Genomic DNA, 18,192 nt, shown 5'->3' on the forward strand with positions numbered 1-18,192 from the left:
TCCCCCAGCATGTTAATCATTTTTTTGTTTTGAAAAGTAGTGGCTCTTCCGCTGGTTTTGCAGGTCCGTCTGGTACTAAACTCTAAAGACCAGTAAGATCACAAGTTCAATCCTGGTCTGTGCTGTTATAGTCGATTCCAGTTGGGATAGCGGTGGCTGTTATAATTTGTTTCACCATCACTAGGCTAAAGCAGAGGGGCAGAAGCTGGGGTTCCTGCTCTTGAACATTATAGCAAGTCACTTGGACAAAAATCTGTTGACTAGCTAACTAACATTTGCCATGTTGAATAGCTCACCTAGAAGACCACTTGGATAAGGTACCAGACAGCTATCTATGGAGCGATCACTCAGGCTGGGTCACTCACTTCAGAAAAGAGTAGGGAAAAATAAAAACAGGCTGTACTCTTGGCAAATTCTTTCTTTAATGGCAAGATGATGTCTGAAGAGGCCGGCATTAACTTTTTATATTAAACACACCCAGCAACTTTAATAAAGAATTTTATGTAAGTCAAACTTTATTTCATGTACAGTATACACAAATTACAGTTGCACAAGAGGCCAGCAGTTTTTAAAGAGGTAAACAGTACAACAGCAGGTCATAATAAATAAGTTGGCTGAAAACCATTACTTGCCCATAACCAGTGTCTTTTCACAGCTGTTGTGCTTTGCCTATTCTGCACTCCAGCGAGAAGTGGAATGTAATTCATTTCCTAACCCCTTTTGATCACTGGTCTGTCGTAACTTTGAACAATCACCTAAGCAAAAGAAAAATCACTTTCTTCCCTGATGTTTGATTGGCAGTCTTTTTTTTAAAGTTGCAACACATCTCTACAATCAGCAGCCTCACTCATCACTTGCATCGGTGTCATCATCGAGGTACTCATCCTCCACTCCTGCATTTCCGTTTTGAGTTGCCCACTCTTCTTCATCATACTCAATGCTATCATTGTCTTCATTGAGATCATTGTCGACATCAACAGCAGCAGCTGCCACCACCAACTGTTCCACCACTTGCTGGTGCTGTGGAACATTTCCATTGTTATTGACAAATACTGTGCTTTCACTCTGGTTCTCCTCGATGTACACTCCCTGATGGCACATGGGACATGTATCCTGAATGTACAGCCACTTGCGCAGGCAAAGGGCATGGAAATAATGATTGCAAGGTGTGATGCGTGCTGAAGTGGTGAACTCCTGGTAGCAAATTGCACACACATCACCAATGTCATGCAACCTGTTGCCTCTTACTTCTGGCAGGGAATTAATTTTCTTAACTGCAGTCCTCCGGTTTATAAATGTTTTCCATCCATTCTTAGCTTGCAAATAAATGTTAAAGTAAGCATGTAAGCACATCATACAGGCACGAATTTTACTACCAGATTCAAACATCATTGTGTAAGCTCCATTTCCAAACATTATCACTCCAAAAATGAACTCAATAACGTTGCCTGTTGAACGAACATAGTAAATGTAATCATCCAGTTTTTCCCATAACACATTGTAGTATCCATCAATTATAAACAGAGTGTACACAGTGAGGGAAACAATTACTTTTAAGCACAATTCAACACAGAATGCTGTCACAGCAAACAGCCAAGTGTTCAACGTGTGGACCTGCCACAAGGTGCAGCTGAGTACAATTGGAAGAATGAAAAGGCTAATGGAAACCATGAGAACAGGCAAGTGTCTTCTGAAGGAGGAAACATGGGAGGCACTAAGTGACATCAGCACGGGGTCTGTCATTCCATGGATGAAATGCAGGATTGCAGTCAACAGAAGGCACATGTTTCGACTGAGGCGAACTAGCCTTTCTTCAGGCTCCAGTCCACTCAAACCTGTCTGCAGAGCCAAAATGAAAAATAAAACTGGGGCCACAAACCCCAAGCGTTTATCTTCCTCCTCAGTAGACCCAATGAAGGCCAAGATTCCAAGTCCCAAGTAGTGTGCTAATGATGAGATGACTGCACTCATGCCAAGGACAGTCAATGTTGAATCACACCCACTTATTATGAGATTGCAGAGCACTTCCCAGCTGTCACTCCAGGAAATAAAATAGCTTTTCTTCTCTAAATCACCCTGTGTTACTTTAACAACATAAACTAAAATAATGGCCTGTGCCATTAGTCGAGTCAACCAGAAAACCCTCAATACATCAGGAAAACGAATCCTCTTCCACGTGTCCTCCACAATAACTTGTAATCCATATATACGATACATGTGTCGTACCAGCAAATAAACATATCTTATTGTATAATAAAACCATTTTAAATTCAGAGTTATGTAAAATGCAGTCTGTGCTGTTATATACATGCCTGAAAAGGCAACTAACAGATTCTGAATGTCTTCTGGTAACTCCAAGGCCAGGCCTAGTATAGGCAGTAAGAAGTTTACCATGGTCAATGCAGAAAACACTGATGGAATGCTGAGTAACGTTGCATACCCAATACCAAATGTGAGCTGAACTGCAATAAGGGCCAACCATAATGTTGGGCCATTGCGTGGTAACAGCTGCATCCCAAACACTGCAGAGTAGTATGCATTGTAGAAGTCTATGTGGAGCGTGGTGTAGTAGTTCACTAGGACAGATGTTGCAGCAAGTAGAACAACACAGCCAAACACGTACAGTCTGAAGAGTGCTCTTTGGGATAAGACAAGGACAACACACGACATTAATAGACCTGAAAAAAATTGGAAAAAATATCAATTAAATTTAATTTCAGAATACATTACATACAATTCCATAAGCATTTTCACTTGAAATCATTCTTACAAGATGTATTACAAAGTATTTACAGCACAGAAACAGGCCATTTGGCCCAATAGGTCTATGCCGGTGTTCATGCTCCACACAAGCCTCCACCCACCCTTCTTCATCTAACCCCATCAACATATACTTCTATTCCTTACTCCCTCATATGCTTATTATCTAGCTTCTCCTTAAATGCATCTATGCTATTCGCCTCAATTACTCCTTGTGGTAGTGAGTTCCACATTCTAACCACACTCAATCAGAAATGTACGGCACAGGAAGCCATTCGGCACATCATGTCTGTCCTTACCGAAAGAGCTATCTAGCCTAATCCCATTTTCCAGCTCTTGGTTTGTAGCCTTGTAGGTTAAGTCACTTCCAAGTGCATATCCAAATACTTTTTAAATGCGGTGAGAGTTTCTGCCTCTTACCACACTTTCAGGTAGAGTTCCAGACCTCCACCATCCTCTGGGTGAAAAAAGTTCTCCTCAACTCCCCTCTAATCCTTCTACCAATTACTTTAAATCTATGCCCCCTACTTATTGAAGTCTCTGCTAGGGGAACTAGGTGCTTCCTATCCACTCTCCAGGTCCCTCATAATTTTATACACTTCAATTAAGTCTCCCCTCAGCCTCCTCTGTTCCAAAGAAAACAACCCCAGCCTATCCAATCTTTCCTCAGAGCTAAAATTCTCCAGTCTTGGCAACATCCTCGTAAATCTCCTCTGTACCCTCTCTAGTGCAATCACATATTTCCCGTAATGTGATTAGAACTGTACGCAGTACTCTAACTGTGACCTAGCTAGTGTTTTATACAGTTTAAGCATAACCTCCCTGCTCTTCTTCACTCTGAGTAAGTTTCTCCTGAATTCCCTATTGGAGTTATTAGCGACTAGCTTATATTTATGGCCCTTAGTCTGGTCTCGCCTGCAAGTGGGATAGGGTATATCTCTACATATACCCGATCAAACTCTTTCACAAAGATCTTCATCAGATCACCCATTAGTCTTCTCTTTTTCTAGAGAAAAGAGCCCCAACCTGTTCAATCTTTCCCGATAGGTATAACAAATCAGTTCTGGTATAATTCTAGTAAATCTTTTTTATACCTTCTCCAGTGTCTCTATATCTCTGTTATAACATGGAGACCAGAACTAGTTACAGTACTCTGCTTTAGAACCTTGGTTAGACAGTTTAACATAACTTCTCTGCTTTTCAATTCTATCCCTCTAGAAATGAACCCTAGTGCCTTGTTTGCTTTTTTTATGGCCCTATTCCCTCTGGCGAATGGGTCAATAACCAGAGGTCATCGATTTAAAATCAGTGTCAAAAAATCTAGGACAGAGATGAGGAGAATTTGTGACCTCCTTATTCTTCCTATCAAAATGTACTACCTTACACTTCTCTATACTGAAGTTCATTTGCCAATTACACACCCATTCTGCAAGTTTATTAATACCTTCCTGTATAGTCAGTCCTCCTCTGTATTAACTACATGCAATTTGAGGTCATCTGCAAATTTTGAAATTATACTTCAGATTCGAGTCCAAATCATTATGTAAATGGTGAAAAAGTGGTCCCAGCATAGATCCTTGTGGAGCACCATTTGCCAATCTGAGTAACTACCTTTAACCCTTGCTATCTTCTATAGCCAGCTTGCTATCTTCTATAGCCAGCTTGCTATCCATTCAGCTACTTGTCCCTGACTCCAGATGTTCTGACCATAGTCATGAGTCTACTATGTGGTACCCTATCAAAGGCTTTTTGGAAATCCAAATATATTACATCTACATTACCCTTACCTACCCTTTCTGTTACTTCTTCAAAGAAATCAATAAGGTTGGTCAAGCATGATTGTTCCTTTTGGAATACGAACTGACTACTCTTTTTTTCCAGTTTGTAGATGATTTTCTATTACATCTTTGGATAAGGATTCCATTATCTTTCCTACTTGGTCGGTGTCTGTCTGAGATAGAGATTATATCTCTCCTCTATCTCTTCCCTAACTTCTTTTAATATGCACAGATTCAATCCATCCAGACCAGGGATAAATACTGAGGCAACGTAATTATTTAATATTTCTGCCATTTCGCTTTGAGTTTATCGTGTGTATCCCTTGGTGGCCCTATCCCTATCCTGATTTTTCTTTGTGTTTGTAGAATACTTTACTATTTTTTATATTTCTTGATAATTTAATTTTGTAGTTTCTCTTTGCCTTTCTAATTTTTTTTGATTTCTTTACTAACCTTATGTATTCCCTTTTGTCATCCTCTCCTTTGTTGTTTATGTACTTAGTGTGTGCCTTTTTCTTTAGTTTCAATTTTGCCGATATTTCTTTATTCTTCTATGGTGCGTCATTACTGGCTAGTTTGTTCTGGCTTTCCAGTGGGATATATTTCTCCAGGACTCTATCACTGCTTTAGTAGGAAGCAATTATCTGAACACCTTGGGACTAGAAGGGAATATGTTAAAATTTACATTGTATACAATCAGGAAGTAACACAGCTGGAGAAAGAAGACACTGACTCACCTACAAACAAACCAGAACAGTGACACAAAGCAAGACCACCACTGTCCCAAACCCAAATAACTGAACAAATTGCTTCAGCTCTCAAACCGGTCTTGCTCAAACTCAAGCACAATCATTCTAAGAATCATGCTTTCACATGCTTAGTGGTATAAGTAGCCATACTGATGTACAAGTGCCCAAACTAAACAGAAGGATAAAGTACACTGTAGCAAGTTTGAATGATTTACATTGTAAAAATTTAAGAGCTGAAAAACAGGGTCCTTGTAAACATGATGCTGGACATTATAACAAAGTGTTCATAACTCCAAAGTTATATGTTGGAACATCACATATGGAAGGGATATTTACAAGGAAATAACACAGGATAGCCAACTAGCATCTCGTAAGCCACATGGAGCTTTCTTGGCTGAATTGTGAATGTTTTGTTTAGCTGTACCATGAATACTTTATTTAGCTATATTGCAATGCACTGGGTGCAGAACAAAGGATGGATTCAGCCTTAAAATAGGTAGTCTTCTTTCCAGTCTAACCCAACCAACATATCTTAAATTCATTGTAATATATTTACTATTGGTTGTGCAGTAACTGGTGCCCTTCTCCATTATGTCACAAAACTAATGAAGATCCTGATGCGCTATCAATTACTCATAAAAGACTGAGAGTTAAGAGTAACTAAAGGCTTTTATTAACAAAAGAATGAAGGTCTGCCTCGAGTGGTCGACCGGTCCAGAATACAAAGGGCTGGGGAGCAGTCACCTTTATACTAGGACTTGTGGGAGGAGTCAGCCGAGGCACGTCCAGGCATGTACACAGTGGAATACAAACAGTGGTTTACCACATTCACCCCTTGTTTAAAATTGAGTCCGGCGGGGTGAAGTGTATTAGAAGTTAGTGTATTGGAGTCTCTCCGGAGGTCTTGTCTGCCGCTGTGATCGGCGTGGCGACGGCAGGGGTAGTGGAGCTTCCGGCGTCGAGTCCTGCGTAGGCTGTGGCACAGGCGTGTCGTCCTCGTAGATGTCGAGCGGGTCACGGGGCCCAGGCCTGCCGTCTGCTGGGGCTGGATATCGGGTCGTGGGGGGGGGGGGGGGGGGGTGGTAGTGAGTAGTGGGTTACTGCAGCCCCCGAGGGTGCAAGGTCTCTTATGGAGACTGTGTCCTCCCGCCCGTCCGGGTATGCAATGTAAGCATACTGGGGGTTGGCGTGGAGGAGGTCGACCCTCTCGACCAGGGGGTCCGTTTTATGGGTCCTCACGTGTCTTCTCAGTAGGACCGGCCCTGGGGACGTCAGCCATGGCGGTAGCGATGTCCCCGATGTGGACTTCCTTGGGAAGACAAACATTTTCTCATGAGGGGTGGCGTTAGTGGCAGTGCAGAGCAGTGACCGAATAGAGTGGAGCGCATCGGGGAGCACATCCTGCCAGCGGGAGGTTGGAAGGCCCCTAGACTTTAAGGCTAGCAGGGCGGCCTTCCAAACTGTTGCATTTTCTCTTTCCACCTGTCCGTTCCCCCGGGGGTTGTAACTGGTGGTCCTGCTTGTGGCAATACCCCTAGTTAGCAGGTACTGACGGAGTTCGTCGCTCATAAACGATGAGCCCCGGTCGCTATGGATATAGCTGGGGAAACCGAACAGGGTGAAGAGGTCGTTCAGACATTTAATGACCGTGGCACTGGTCATGTCCGGGCAGGGGATGGCGAACGGGAAACGGGAGTACTCATCAATAATATTGAGGAAGTACACATTGCGGTCGGAGGAGGGGAGAGGCCCTTTAAAATCAACGCTCAGGCGCTCGAAGGGGCGAGTGGCTTTTATCAGGTGGGCCCTGTCTGGTCTATAAAAGTGCGGTTTGCACTCAGCGCAGACTTGGCAGTTCCTGGTCATGGTCCTGACCTCCTCAATAGAGTAAGGCAGGTTGCGGGCCTTGATGAAGTGGAAGAACCTGGTGACCCCCGGGTGGCAGAGGTCATTGTGGAGGGCCCGCAGTCTATCGATCTGCGCGCTGGCGCAGGTGCCACGCGATAGCGCATCCGGGGGGATTCTCCACCTCAAGATCTTGTCATTTTTGATTTTGCCCCTCTGCTTGTTGTTAAACATGAAAGCAACTGAACGCTGGTCAGTGAGCAGGGTAAATCGTTTTCCGGCCAGGTAGTGCCTCCAATGACGCACAGCCTCCACAATCGCCTGGGCCTCCTTCTCAACAGCGGAGTGTTTGGTCTCCGGGCCTTGGAGGGTTCGTGAAAAGAAGGCCACGGGTCTCCCCGCCTGATTGAGGGTAGCGGCCAGGGCAAAGTCGGACGCGTCGCTTTCCACCTGGAAGGGGATGGATTCGTCCACTGCGTGCATGGTGGCTTTGGCAATGTCCTCCTTGATACGGTGGAAGGCTAAGCGGGCCTCTGCCGTCAAGGGAAAAGAGGTGGACTTGATCAGCGGACGGGCCTTGTCCGCATAGTAGGGGACCCACTGGGCGTAATAGGAGAAAAACCCTAGGCACCTCTTCAGGGCCTTGAGGCAGTGGGAGTTCCATAAGGGGACGCATCCGGTCGGGGTCGGGGCCGATGACTCCGTGTTCCACAACACAGCCAAGGATGGCGAGGCGGTTTGTGCGGAATATGCACTTCTCCTTGTTATATGTCAGGTTCAGGAGTTGGGCGGTGCGGAGGAATTTTTCGAGGTTTGCGTCATGGTCCTGCAAGTCACGGCCGCAGATGGTCACATTGTCCAGATATGGGAAAGTGGCCTGCAACGCATTTTGATCTACCATCCGGTCCATCTCCCTTTGGAAGACGGAGACCCCGTTGGTGACGCCAAAGGGAACCCTAAGGAAGTGATAGAGGCGGCCGTTTGCCTCAAAGGCGGTATACTGGCGGTCCTCAGGGCGGATAGGGAGCTGGTGATACGCTGATTTCAGGTCAATGGTCGAGAAGACGCGGTACTGCGCGATCTGGTTGACCATATCAGCTATGCGGGGGAGTGGGTAGGCGTCCAGCAGGGTGTAGCGATTTATTGTCTGGCTGTAGTCGATGACCAGGTGCTGCTTCTCGCCGGTCTTAACGACCACAACCTGGGCTCGCCAGGGGCTGGTGCTGCCCTCAATAATCCCTTCCTTCAGGAGCCGCTCCACTTCGGTTTTAATGAAAACCCTGTCCCCGGCACTGTATCGCCTGCTCTTTGTGGCGATGGGCTTACAGTCGGGGGTGAGGTTAGCAAACAGTGGAGGGGGGGGTGACTCTGAGTGTGGAGGGGTTGCACCTGGTGCGCGGTGGGCAATTTGGAAGCTGCTGACTGCGGACTGTGAGTGGGGGTAGGGGGCCATCGTAACGCTTTTAAGGTGGCACTGAAAATCTAACCCCAGCAGGACGGCAGCGCAGAGGTCGGGCAGGACCAGAAGTTTAAAATGATCGTACACAGTCCCGTCTACTACGAGTGTCACCACGCAGTAGCCGCCGATGTCCGCCGACTGGGACTCGGAGGCCATAGAAATCCGCTGGTGCGCAGGCAGGACTGGGAGAGAGCAACGCCGCACCGTGTCGGGGTGGATGAAGCTCTCCGTGCTCCCAGAGTCAAAAAGGCAGATTGTATCGTGACCATTTACCTTAATGTCCATTGTGGAACTGGCCAGCTGGTGCGGTCTCGCTTGGTCCAGTGTAACGGGTGCCAGCGTAGGGGTCGGTGTGTCGCTGCTGGTATCAGATGAGGCGGTGTTGGGGGCCTGCTGCGTTCCGGCTGTCGTCCAAGATGGCGGCGTCCATGATCCCCATGTGGCTGGAGGCGTCCAAAATGGCTGCTGTACCGGTGGTTCGCACATGGCCGGGGAGGCCCAAGATGGCGGCCCGCATGGCCCACACGCGGCGCTGCTGGGGTTCGGGGTGGCTTTGGCCCTGCAGACGCTAGCGTAGTGTCCCTTCTTCCCGCAGCCCGAGCAGATCGCGTTTTTCGCCGGGCAGCGCGCTCTGGGGTGTTTTGCCTGGCCACAGAAGTAGCATTTCTGGCCTTGGGGCACAGCTGTCTGGCCTTGGGACACTGCTGCGGTAGTTGGGCCGTTGCTGGGGTGTGACGGCGCTATGAGGCGGTCCTACCGTGTCCCAGGCTGTCATTCCCCGCGGCGTCCACGGTGCAGAGGAGTAGGCATCCATGCCCCGGTAGGCTGCATCCAATGATAGTGCGAGTTCAGAGGCCTTGTTGAGGTCGAGGTCACTCTGCTCCAACAGTCGCTGTCGGGTGTAATTGGATCTGTGGCCCGCTACAAAAGCGTCCCGGATAAGTTCCTCTGTGTACACGGCGGCCTTTACATCCTTACAACCACAGGCCCGGCCAATCACAGACAGTGCCTGAAGGTATTCCACGGTCGATTCCCCAGGTTGTTGTTTACGACGCCCCAGAAGGTGCCTGGCGTACACTTCGTTCACTGGGCGCGTGTACTGGTCCTTGAGGAGCTTGATAGCGTCCGCGTACGAGGTCGCGTCTTGGATGACCGAGTACACTCGGTGGTTCACTTTGGAGGTCAGGACATCCAGTTTGTCCTCGTCCGATTTGATTGCTTCGGAGGCGGTCAGGAATTTTTCGAAACACTTAAGCCAGTGAGTAAACTTGGTGGATGAGTCCGCCTCCCGATGATCTAAGTCCAGGCATGCTGGTGTGAGGATCTTCTCCATTATAAAAATTTTGTTAATAAAATTGATGCGCTATCAATTACTCATAAAAGACTGAGAGTTAAGAGAGTAACTAAAGGCTTTTATTAACAAAAGAATGAAGGTCTGCCTCGAGTGGTCGACCGGTCCAGAATACAAAGGGCTGGGGAGCAGTCACCTTTATACTAGGACTTGTGGGAGGAGTCAGCCGAGGCATGTCCAGGCATGTACACAGTGGAATACAAACAGTGGTTTACCACAGATCCCTATCCTAAACTTATATATCACCTTCATGCAAAATGGAGCTGTTTCTGTTATGATGGTTAATGTTAGGAAATAAGCCATATGCACATCTTAACTAAATCCCCCAATGTTAATGGTGGATTAAGTTGGAATTTTTTTTTCTAATGTGTTACTGCAATATTTTTAGCTCAAATAAACGTAGTCCAATTCCTGATTTCAGCAAGGTTGCATGAACTACTTGTAGGCTATACCAAAGAGAACTCATTGCAAAATGTTTAATGTCACTGTGCAGTTTGTCACTGGTATTAATAGAGTTACAGGCCTAGAAATTCGGGTGGTTTGCGCCAATCGTTACCACCTAGCTGGTGGCAAGTCCCGCGATGACCACCATTTTCGGCAGGTCGGCAGCGCTGCCGTTGCCTGCCATCGGCGAGAGTATTCTAATGAGTTGGAGCATGACTTCAATCGGTGTGCAACGCCGAGTTGACGCCAGCTCATCCATTTTGGAGCTCTCCACTTGCATTGCCGCCCGCGCTAAAGCATGCCCGTAAGTGCTGCCACTACAAGGTGTTTCAGCAGCGTTAACGGCCATGAGGAGTTTGGCTGGACTTACGAGGATGGTCGCTGACAAGTGGAAAACAACTCATAGATGCCGGAACTTCAAACACCTCCTTTGCCAAGGTGGTTCTTTTAAACTTTCATTTTTTGCCCATCTGCAGCCAGGGCGGGGGTGTTCCAGGAGGCCTACAGCATTTGTGGGTCAGTAAATAATTTCACAAACAACCACCACAGCCTGTAATTATATAGTGCCTTTAACGTAGTAAAACATCCCAAGGCGCTTCACAGGAGTATTATAAAACAAAATTTGACGCTGAGCCACTTAAGGAGACATTAGGGCAGATGACCAAAAGCTTGGTCAAAGAGGTAGATTTTAAGGAGCATCTTAAAAGGAGGAAAGAGGGGTAGAGAGAAACACGCCCATTTCTTACCAATACTCGACTCAACAACCGAACGTAAACAGAAGTTGTTGTTCAAGGTCCTCAAAAATCATATCACACTCAGTGAAGTTCACATCCACTTCTGTTGATGCAGCTCTTGATAATTAAATGTTATTCCATTTATTGATACAGGTCAATAGTATAATTCCATCTGCCTAAACTGAAAACCAAACATCGAAATATATTTGAGACCTGTAGTGGTGGATTCAAACTGTATTATACTGTATGACAAGACTCACAGTTGGACTTCAGATGGATAGGCCCAGATAATCATATTAGTATGGATAGAAGATTGGTTAACAGACAGAAAACAGAGTGGGGATAAACGGGTCATTTTCCAGTTGGTAGGCTGTAACTAGTGGGGTACCGCAAGGATCAGTGCTGGGGCCTCAGCTATTTATAATCTATGTTAATGACTTAGATGAAGAGGCCGAGTGCAATGTATCCAAGTTTGCTGACGATACAAAGCGAAGTGGGAAAGTAAGCTGTGAGGAGGACACAGAGCCTGCAAAGGAATATAGACAGGTTAAGTGAGTGGGTAATAAGGTCGCAGATGGAGTATAAATGTAGGGAAATGCGAGGTTATTCACTTTGGTAGGAATATTTTTTAAATGGTGAGAAACTATTAAATATTGGTGTAGAGAGATTTAGGTGTCCTCGTACAGGAAACAGAGTTAGCATACAGGTACAGCAAGCAATTAGGAAGGCAAATGTCATGTTGGCCTTTATTGCAAGGGGGTTGGAGTACAAGAGTAAGGAAGTCTTGCAACAATTGTACAGGGCTTTGGCGAGACCACAACTGGAATACTGTGCATAGTTTTGGTCTCTTTATCGGAGAAATGACATACTTGTCTTAGAGTGGGTGCAACGAAGGTTCACTAGATTGATTCCTGGACTGAGAGGGCTGTCCTGAGAGGAGAGATTGAGCCTATGTGCCAATTTAGCCATCATCTTTCTGCATCGCTACGGACTCTCATTCTTACAGCAACAACCTCCATCCTCGAACTCTCTACCCTTCAATTAGCTTCTGGACTTCACTCACCTGCTTTGGACAGTGGTTCGTCAATGCTCCATGCTGGCCCTATCCTGCTTACGTCGGCTTGTCCTTCCATGAGACCTCTGACTTTGACCCTGGTCTCCCTACTATTGTCTCCAGCCTATTCCCTGCTACCAGGAAATATGTATTCCATTAATTATTACATGTAAATAGGCCTATGTAACCTGAGCTTATTCCGTGTCCATTCGCGTGCGCACTTTGGATGCCGCGCCGGACCCCAGCCATTCCACTTTCCCCCCCATTTTCCTTTTCTCTCTTTCCCTCCCTAACCGCTCTCTCCTGTCGTCATGCCTCCTTTCATCTCTCGGATACACTGCCCTCCCAAATCCCTACCCCAATCCTTCATTACCCTTCGACCTTCCTAGTCCCGTCCCAGGCTGGATTCCCTCTTGGATAAGCCCACAGCTTCCCTCTGTGCCTCTCTTGGCATCCTACGAAGGGCCCATTGAGGCACCCGTCGCTGTTGCCTTACGAGCAGCAACCCCAACTGTCCCATCCTACTCTTGCCGACCTTCTCGCCCAGCGTGTCCACTGGGGGCAAATCTTGCCAATCTCCTCCCCATCCAACTCATCCCCCCCAGCGCTGACCCTGTGGACGCTGACAGTGGGGCAGCCATCACCAACCCTCTCCGCATCTCCCTCCAGAACGTCCGTTCACTTGCGAGCAAGGCCCTTGCCATCCATGAGCTTATTGTGGGTGATTGCATCGACATCATGGCCCTGACAGAAACTTGGTTGAGGTGTGATGACACCTTACCCTTAAATGAAGCCTCCCCACCTGGCTATACCTTCCACCACTTGCCCCGCTCAGACTGCCGTGGTGGTAGTGTGGCTCTCATCACCAAATCACACCTCGGTCTGTCCCCCTATTCCTCCGGCAGTTTCTCCTCCTTGGAGCATCTCACCTTATTCCACCCCTCTCACCTCATTTAAAATTCTTGTTCTCTACCACCCACCAAAGTACCATAAAATTTTATTACCGAGATATCTTCACTGCTCGCCTCCCTCAGCATTGAATGACTTCTCATCCTCGGTGATTTCAACCTCCATCTCAATTCAACATACTCCCTCTCCTCCGAGTTCACTAGCCTCCTATCCTCCCTTAATCTCTCCCTCCATGTAAACTCCCCAACCCATATTCACGGCCACCCCCTCGGCCTTGCCATCTCTCGTGGCCTCGCTACTCCCATCATGTCAATTGCAGATAAGACCATCTCTGACCACTTCCTCATATCGCCTTCCACCACCCCCCCCCAACCCTACTTCCTTCTGTGTCCGCCCCTGGAAAAATCTCTCTCCCAACTCTCTTACAACTGCACTTATGAAATCCCAACGGTTTAGCCTTTGGCCCTCCATTCACCATATTTCTGCAGCTACTGATCTGCTCAACCCTCACGACCACCTTTGATGCCCTAGTCCCTATTAAAACAATTGCTCCCACACCCTGGCCATTCCCCCTGGTACTGCTCTCAGCTTCACTCCCTTAAGTCCAAGGAACGCAGACCTGAACGGATATGGCAGGCAACTGGTTCAGCCATTCACCACAGATCTGGCTGGACCACATAAAGCATCATCAGGTCCTGCTCTCGTCTGCCAAAATTGCTCACTATTCCAGAATCATTCTAGAATGCAAAGATAAACCCTGGCTCCTATTCTCTACTGCTAACCATTTTCTTAAACCCCTCTCCCCTGTCTCCTCCACCCTCGCCTCCGATAACAAGTGTGAGGAGCTCATGGACTTCTTTGTCTCTAAGACTGAGACCATCCGTTCAGCTGCCTGTGCCACTTCTCTTCCTTCCCCTAGCTCACCGGGTCAAACTTCCTCCAAGTGTCCACCCCCCCCAGCCCTGAACTCACATCTTTCTCCAGTTTCTCTCCGATCTCCCCTCATGACGTCTCCGCACTCATCTTGTCCATGAGACCTACCTCCTGCTCCTTCGACCCTATTCCCACCAAACTGCTGACCACCCAACTTCCTTTTCTGGCTCCCATGTTAGCTGACATTGTTAACAGTTCTCTCCACTCAGGTACTGTCCCCCCTCTCCCTCAAATCTGTTGTCATCACCCCACTCTTCCAAAAAAAACAAACCTTGACCCCTCCGTCCTTGCAAACTACCGCCCCATCTCCAAACTCCCTTTCCTCTCCAAAGTGCTTGAATGTGTTGTCGCCTCCCAAATCCGTGCCCATCTTTCCCACAATTCCATGTTTGAATCCCTCCAATCAGGTTTCCGCCCTTGCCACAGTACCGAACGGCTCTCGTCATCCTTTGTGACTGTGACAAAGGTAAACTATCCCTCCTCATCCTTCTGGACTTGTTTGCAACCTTTGACACGGTTGACCATTCCATCCTTCTCCAACGTCGTCCAGCTGGGTGGAACTACACTCGCCTGGTTCCATTATTATCTATCTAATCGTAGCCAAAGAATCACCTGCAACAGCTTCTCTTCCCGCTCCCACATCATTCCCTCTGGTGTCCTCCAAGGATCTATCCCTAGCCCCCTCCTATTTCTCATCTACATGCTGCCCCTCGGCGACATCATCTGAAAACACAGCGTCAGTTTCCACACGTGCACTGATGACACCCAGCTCTACCTCACTACCTCTTCTCTAGACCCCTCCACGATCTCTAAATTGTCAGACTGCTTCTTCGACACACAGTTCTGGATGAGCAGAAATTTTCTCCAATTAAATATTTGGACGACCGAAGCCATAGTTTCGGTCCCCACCACAAACTCCATTCCCTAGCCACTGACTCCATCCCTCTCCCTAACATCTGTCTGAGGCTGAACCACACAGTTCGCAACCTTGGTATCATATTTGACCCTGAAATGAGTTTCCAACCACATAGCCGCAGCATAACAAAGACTGCCCATTTCCAACTCCGTAACATCGCCCGTCTCCACTCTTGCCTCAGCTCATCCGCTGCTGAAACCCTCATCCATGCCTTTGTTACCTCTAGACTTGACTATTCCAACACACTCCTGGCTGGCCTCCCACATTCTAGCCTATGTAAACTTGAGATCGTCCAAAACTCGACTGCCCATGCCCTAACTTGTACCAAGTCCCGTTCGCCGATCACCACTGTGCTTGCTGATGAGGATATAGAATGCAAAATATGGTAACAACTCGCTTCGCATAGCCAAGGACCCTGTCAATCTAAAATGGAGGATCCTGTCAGCATAAAATGGTGGTGAAATGTCGACATCGCTGAGTCACTTGCATATTGTAAGAAATGATCATGTTAACTCAAGAAACTGTGAAGGCAGCAGGAAGTAAAATAAAAGAAGCTAAACTGATCTGTGGCTGCTAATATGGCTGGCACCCACGATGTCACACCTTGCTGGTGGAAACAGTGTAGGGCGGAGTGCAGAGGTTATACAGACAATGGGCAATCAGAAAACACATTACCATGATTGCAAATGCATTACCATAATGATTAGGTGATCATGAAACCATTACCAGGATATTTACTTAACTATAAACCATTCATTCAGTGAAATGTGACTTTTGTTTCATACTGCCAGGCCAGGAAATCAAATTAAATGTATACGTGTACAGCTCGGGATTGGTGCAGACTGTACGATGTGTTAATGTCTTCTCAAATGCAAGTATAATAATGTGGCACACTATGAAAGATTGCTTGCTCTGGTTTAACCTGTCGGACTCTTCTGGAGTCAGGACTGTGCTGTATCAGAGTAAGTCTCCCGGGATGACGGAATAAAAACTGTTGAACTCAACCAGTATTCGACTCAGTGTTTGTACTGAACCAGATTGAGGACCAAAAGAATCCGTTTCAACACTGACCTACATTGGCTCCCAGTTAAGCAGCACCTCGATTTCAAAATTTTCATCCTTGTTTTCAAATCCCTCCAAGACCTTGCCCCTTCCTAATCTCCTTCAGCCCCACAACCCCCACCCCTCCAGAGATATCTGCGCTCCTCTAATTCTGCCCTCTTGAGCGTCCCTGATAATAATCACCCAACCATTGGTGGCCATGGCTTCTGTTGCCTAGGCCCTAAGTTCTGGAATTCCCCGCCTAAACCTCTCTGCCTTCCTCCTTTAAGATGCTCCTTAAAACCTACCTCTTTGACCAAGCTTTTGGTCACCTGCCCTAATTTCTCCTTATGTGGCTTGGTGTCAATTTTTTTGTCTTATAATACTCCTGTGCAGCGCCTTGGGACATTTTACTACGTTAAAGGTGCTATATAAGTACAAGTTGTTGTTATGCTCTCTGGAGTTTAGAAGAATGAGAGGAGATCTCATTGAAACATACGATTCTGAGGGGGATTGATAGGGAAGATGCTGAGAGCTTGTTTCCTCTGGCTGGAGTGTCTAGAATTAGGAGTCATAGTCTCAGGACAGGGGGTCAGCCATTTAGGACTGAGATGAGGAGAAATTTCTTCACTCAGAGGGTTGTGAATCTTTGGAATTCTCTACCCCAAGGGCTGTGAATGCTGAATTGTTGAGTATATTCAAGGCTGAAACAGGTAGATTTTTGGACTCTAGGGGAATGAAGGGATATGGAGATCAGGCGGGAAAGTGGAGTTGAGGTCAGATGGCGGAGCAGGCTCGAGGGGCCGTATGGCCTATTTCTGCTCCCATTTCTTATGTTCACTATTTGGATGTTGAGGATGATTTGGCAATAGCTCCTGAAACTTGGCTGGCTCAAGGGCCTTATAAATGTGAGGAGCCTTGCAGAGTTCCAGCATCGCCTTTGTCAAAGAATTGGAGTCTTTGTGGTTTCTCGTGGAACGAAGAACATAGGGACTTGAAGGATTTCCTTGTGCAAACTGTATTCTGGACATTCATGTAGTTTACATTAAAAAGGTCTAGGTTTGCAATTGTGCCTCATCTTGCTAGAGTGCTTTTCAATCCACCTTCTATAAAAAGACAGGAGAATTCGCATGACAGCACGAGATTACAGTAGCAACAAGTTACGATCACAACATCCCACTACAATTTAAATCTATACTGGACAGTAAAGTGGGACCTCTGGATCATAAGAGGATAGAAAACCCACTTACAAGAGCATCCGGTGACATGGAACCCAAGGGAATATTTAGTAAAGAACCCGGAAAATTTGTAACACCACTTATAATTTATTGAGCACCAAAAACGAAGACCACAGCTCGTAATTTGCAGTCAGCGGCAAAGCAAAGGTGCTCGCCGCTGACCTCGAAGAAAGCTGCACGCAGTGATCTCTGTGGCGAGAAGTTTGGCTTTCTCGACGTGCAATTGATTATAGCGCAGTGCAATAGGAATTCCCAGTGAAAAGCTGCAGTGGCGTCAACGAGCTGTCTAAGCAGCCATCGCATTGAAGAATTCTCACAGACAGCAAACCAGGAAATGAAAAGCAGCTTTTCTAAAAATGTTAAGAAAGTGAAATAAAGATTGGGACTTTCACATGGGGATAAGGTAGAGGCTGAAATATCAACAAACTTTTTTTTTTTTTTTTTTTAAATTGTAATTTTTAATCATAATGAAGAAATGCAAATTAGTTTTTCAGGGCCAGAATGGTTGTTTGGCAGTCTATATGCTGTTAAAACCCCCAACAAGGATTAACATTTAATGGGGTATTTAACAGCGATATTAGTGTGGAAAAGCTCAAGTTTTTGTCAGTTTCACCGACTGCCGGCTATAGTGCAGCCTGTGTCAGAACTTCAGGATTTCCACGTTTAGATGCACGTGTGCTAAATCCTGAAGTTGCAGACAGTTTCAGAGGGGTAACGACAGCGAATGATGACAGTTCACCATCATTACCCACTGCAAAATCCGGGCCCACGTATCCCAATTTCCAGAAAACTCGACCTGACTGGTCCTGTAGACAATTAGTTAGTTTCCAGGGCTCCATTTCAAAATTGGGTAAGGAAAGATCAGTTCCATCCAACTCTAGCTATACAAAATACTCCATACTTGTGTCTGTTACATTCCTCGTTTGGAAAGAGGACTTCGAATCATAGAAACTTACAGCACAGGAGGCCGCCATTCGGCCA

The 18,192-nt window shown here is 46.6% G+C and overlaps 1 protein-coding gene across 2 annotated transcripts in view; it reads right to left on the reverse strand.

Moving 5' to 3' along the window:
* Positions 1-497: 497 nt before the first annotated feature.
* rnf139 (ring finger protein 139) overlaps positions 498-18,192 on the reverse strand; it is a 51,889-nt gene continuing 34,194 nt past the window's right edge. The window contains exons 2-3 of one of the 2 annotated variants that reach the window (XM_085992823.1): positions 4,992-5,197; positions 498-2,678 (exon numbers count right to left, since the gene is read on the reverse strand). In XM_085992823.1, coding sequence (XP_085848949.1) covers positions 844-2,670 — 1,827 coding nt within the window. In that variant the 5' untranslated portion in view covers positions 2,671-2,678; positions 4,992-5,197 and the 3' untranslated portion in view covers positions 498-843. The remainder of the gene's footprint in view (positions 2,679-4,991; positions 5,198-18,192) is intronic. The other variant, XM_085992822.1, reaches the window with a different exon arrangement.

This window comes from Somniosus microcephalus, chromosome 7 (genome assembly GCF_052327205.1).
Source record: "Somniosus microcephalus isolate GS21.2 chromosome 7, FLI_Smic_1.0, whole genome shotgun sequence".
NCBI classification, from domain to species: domain Eukaryota; kingdom Metazoa; phylum Chordata; class Chondrichthyes; order Squaliformes; family Somniosidae; genus Somniosus; species Somniosus microcephalus.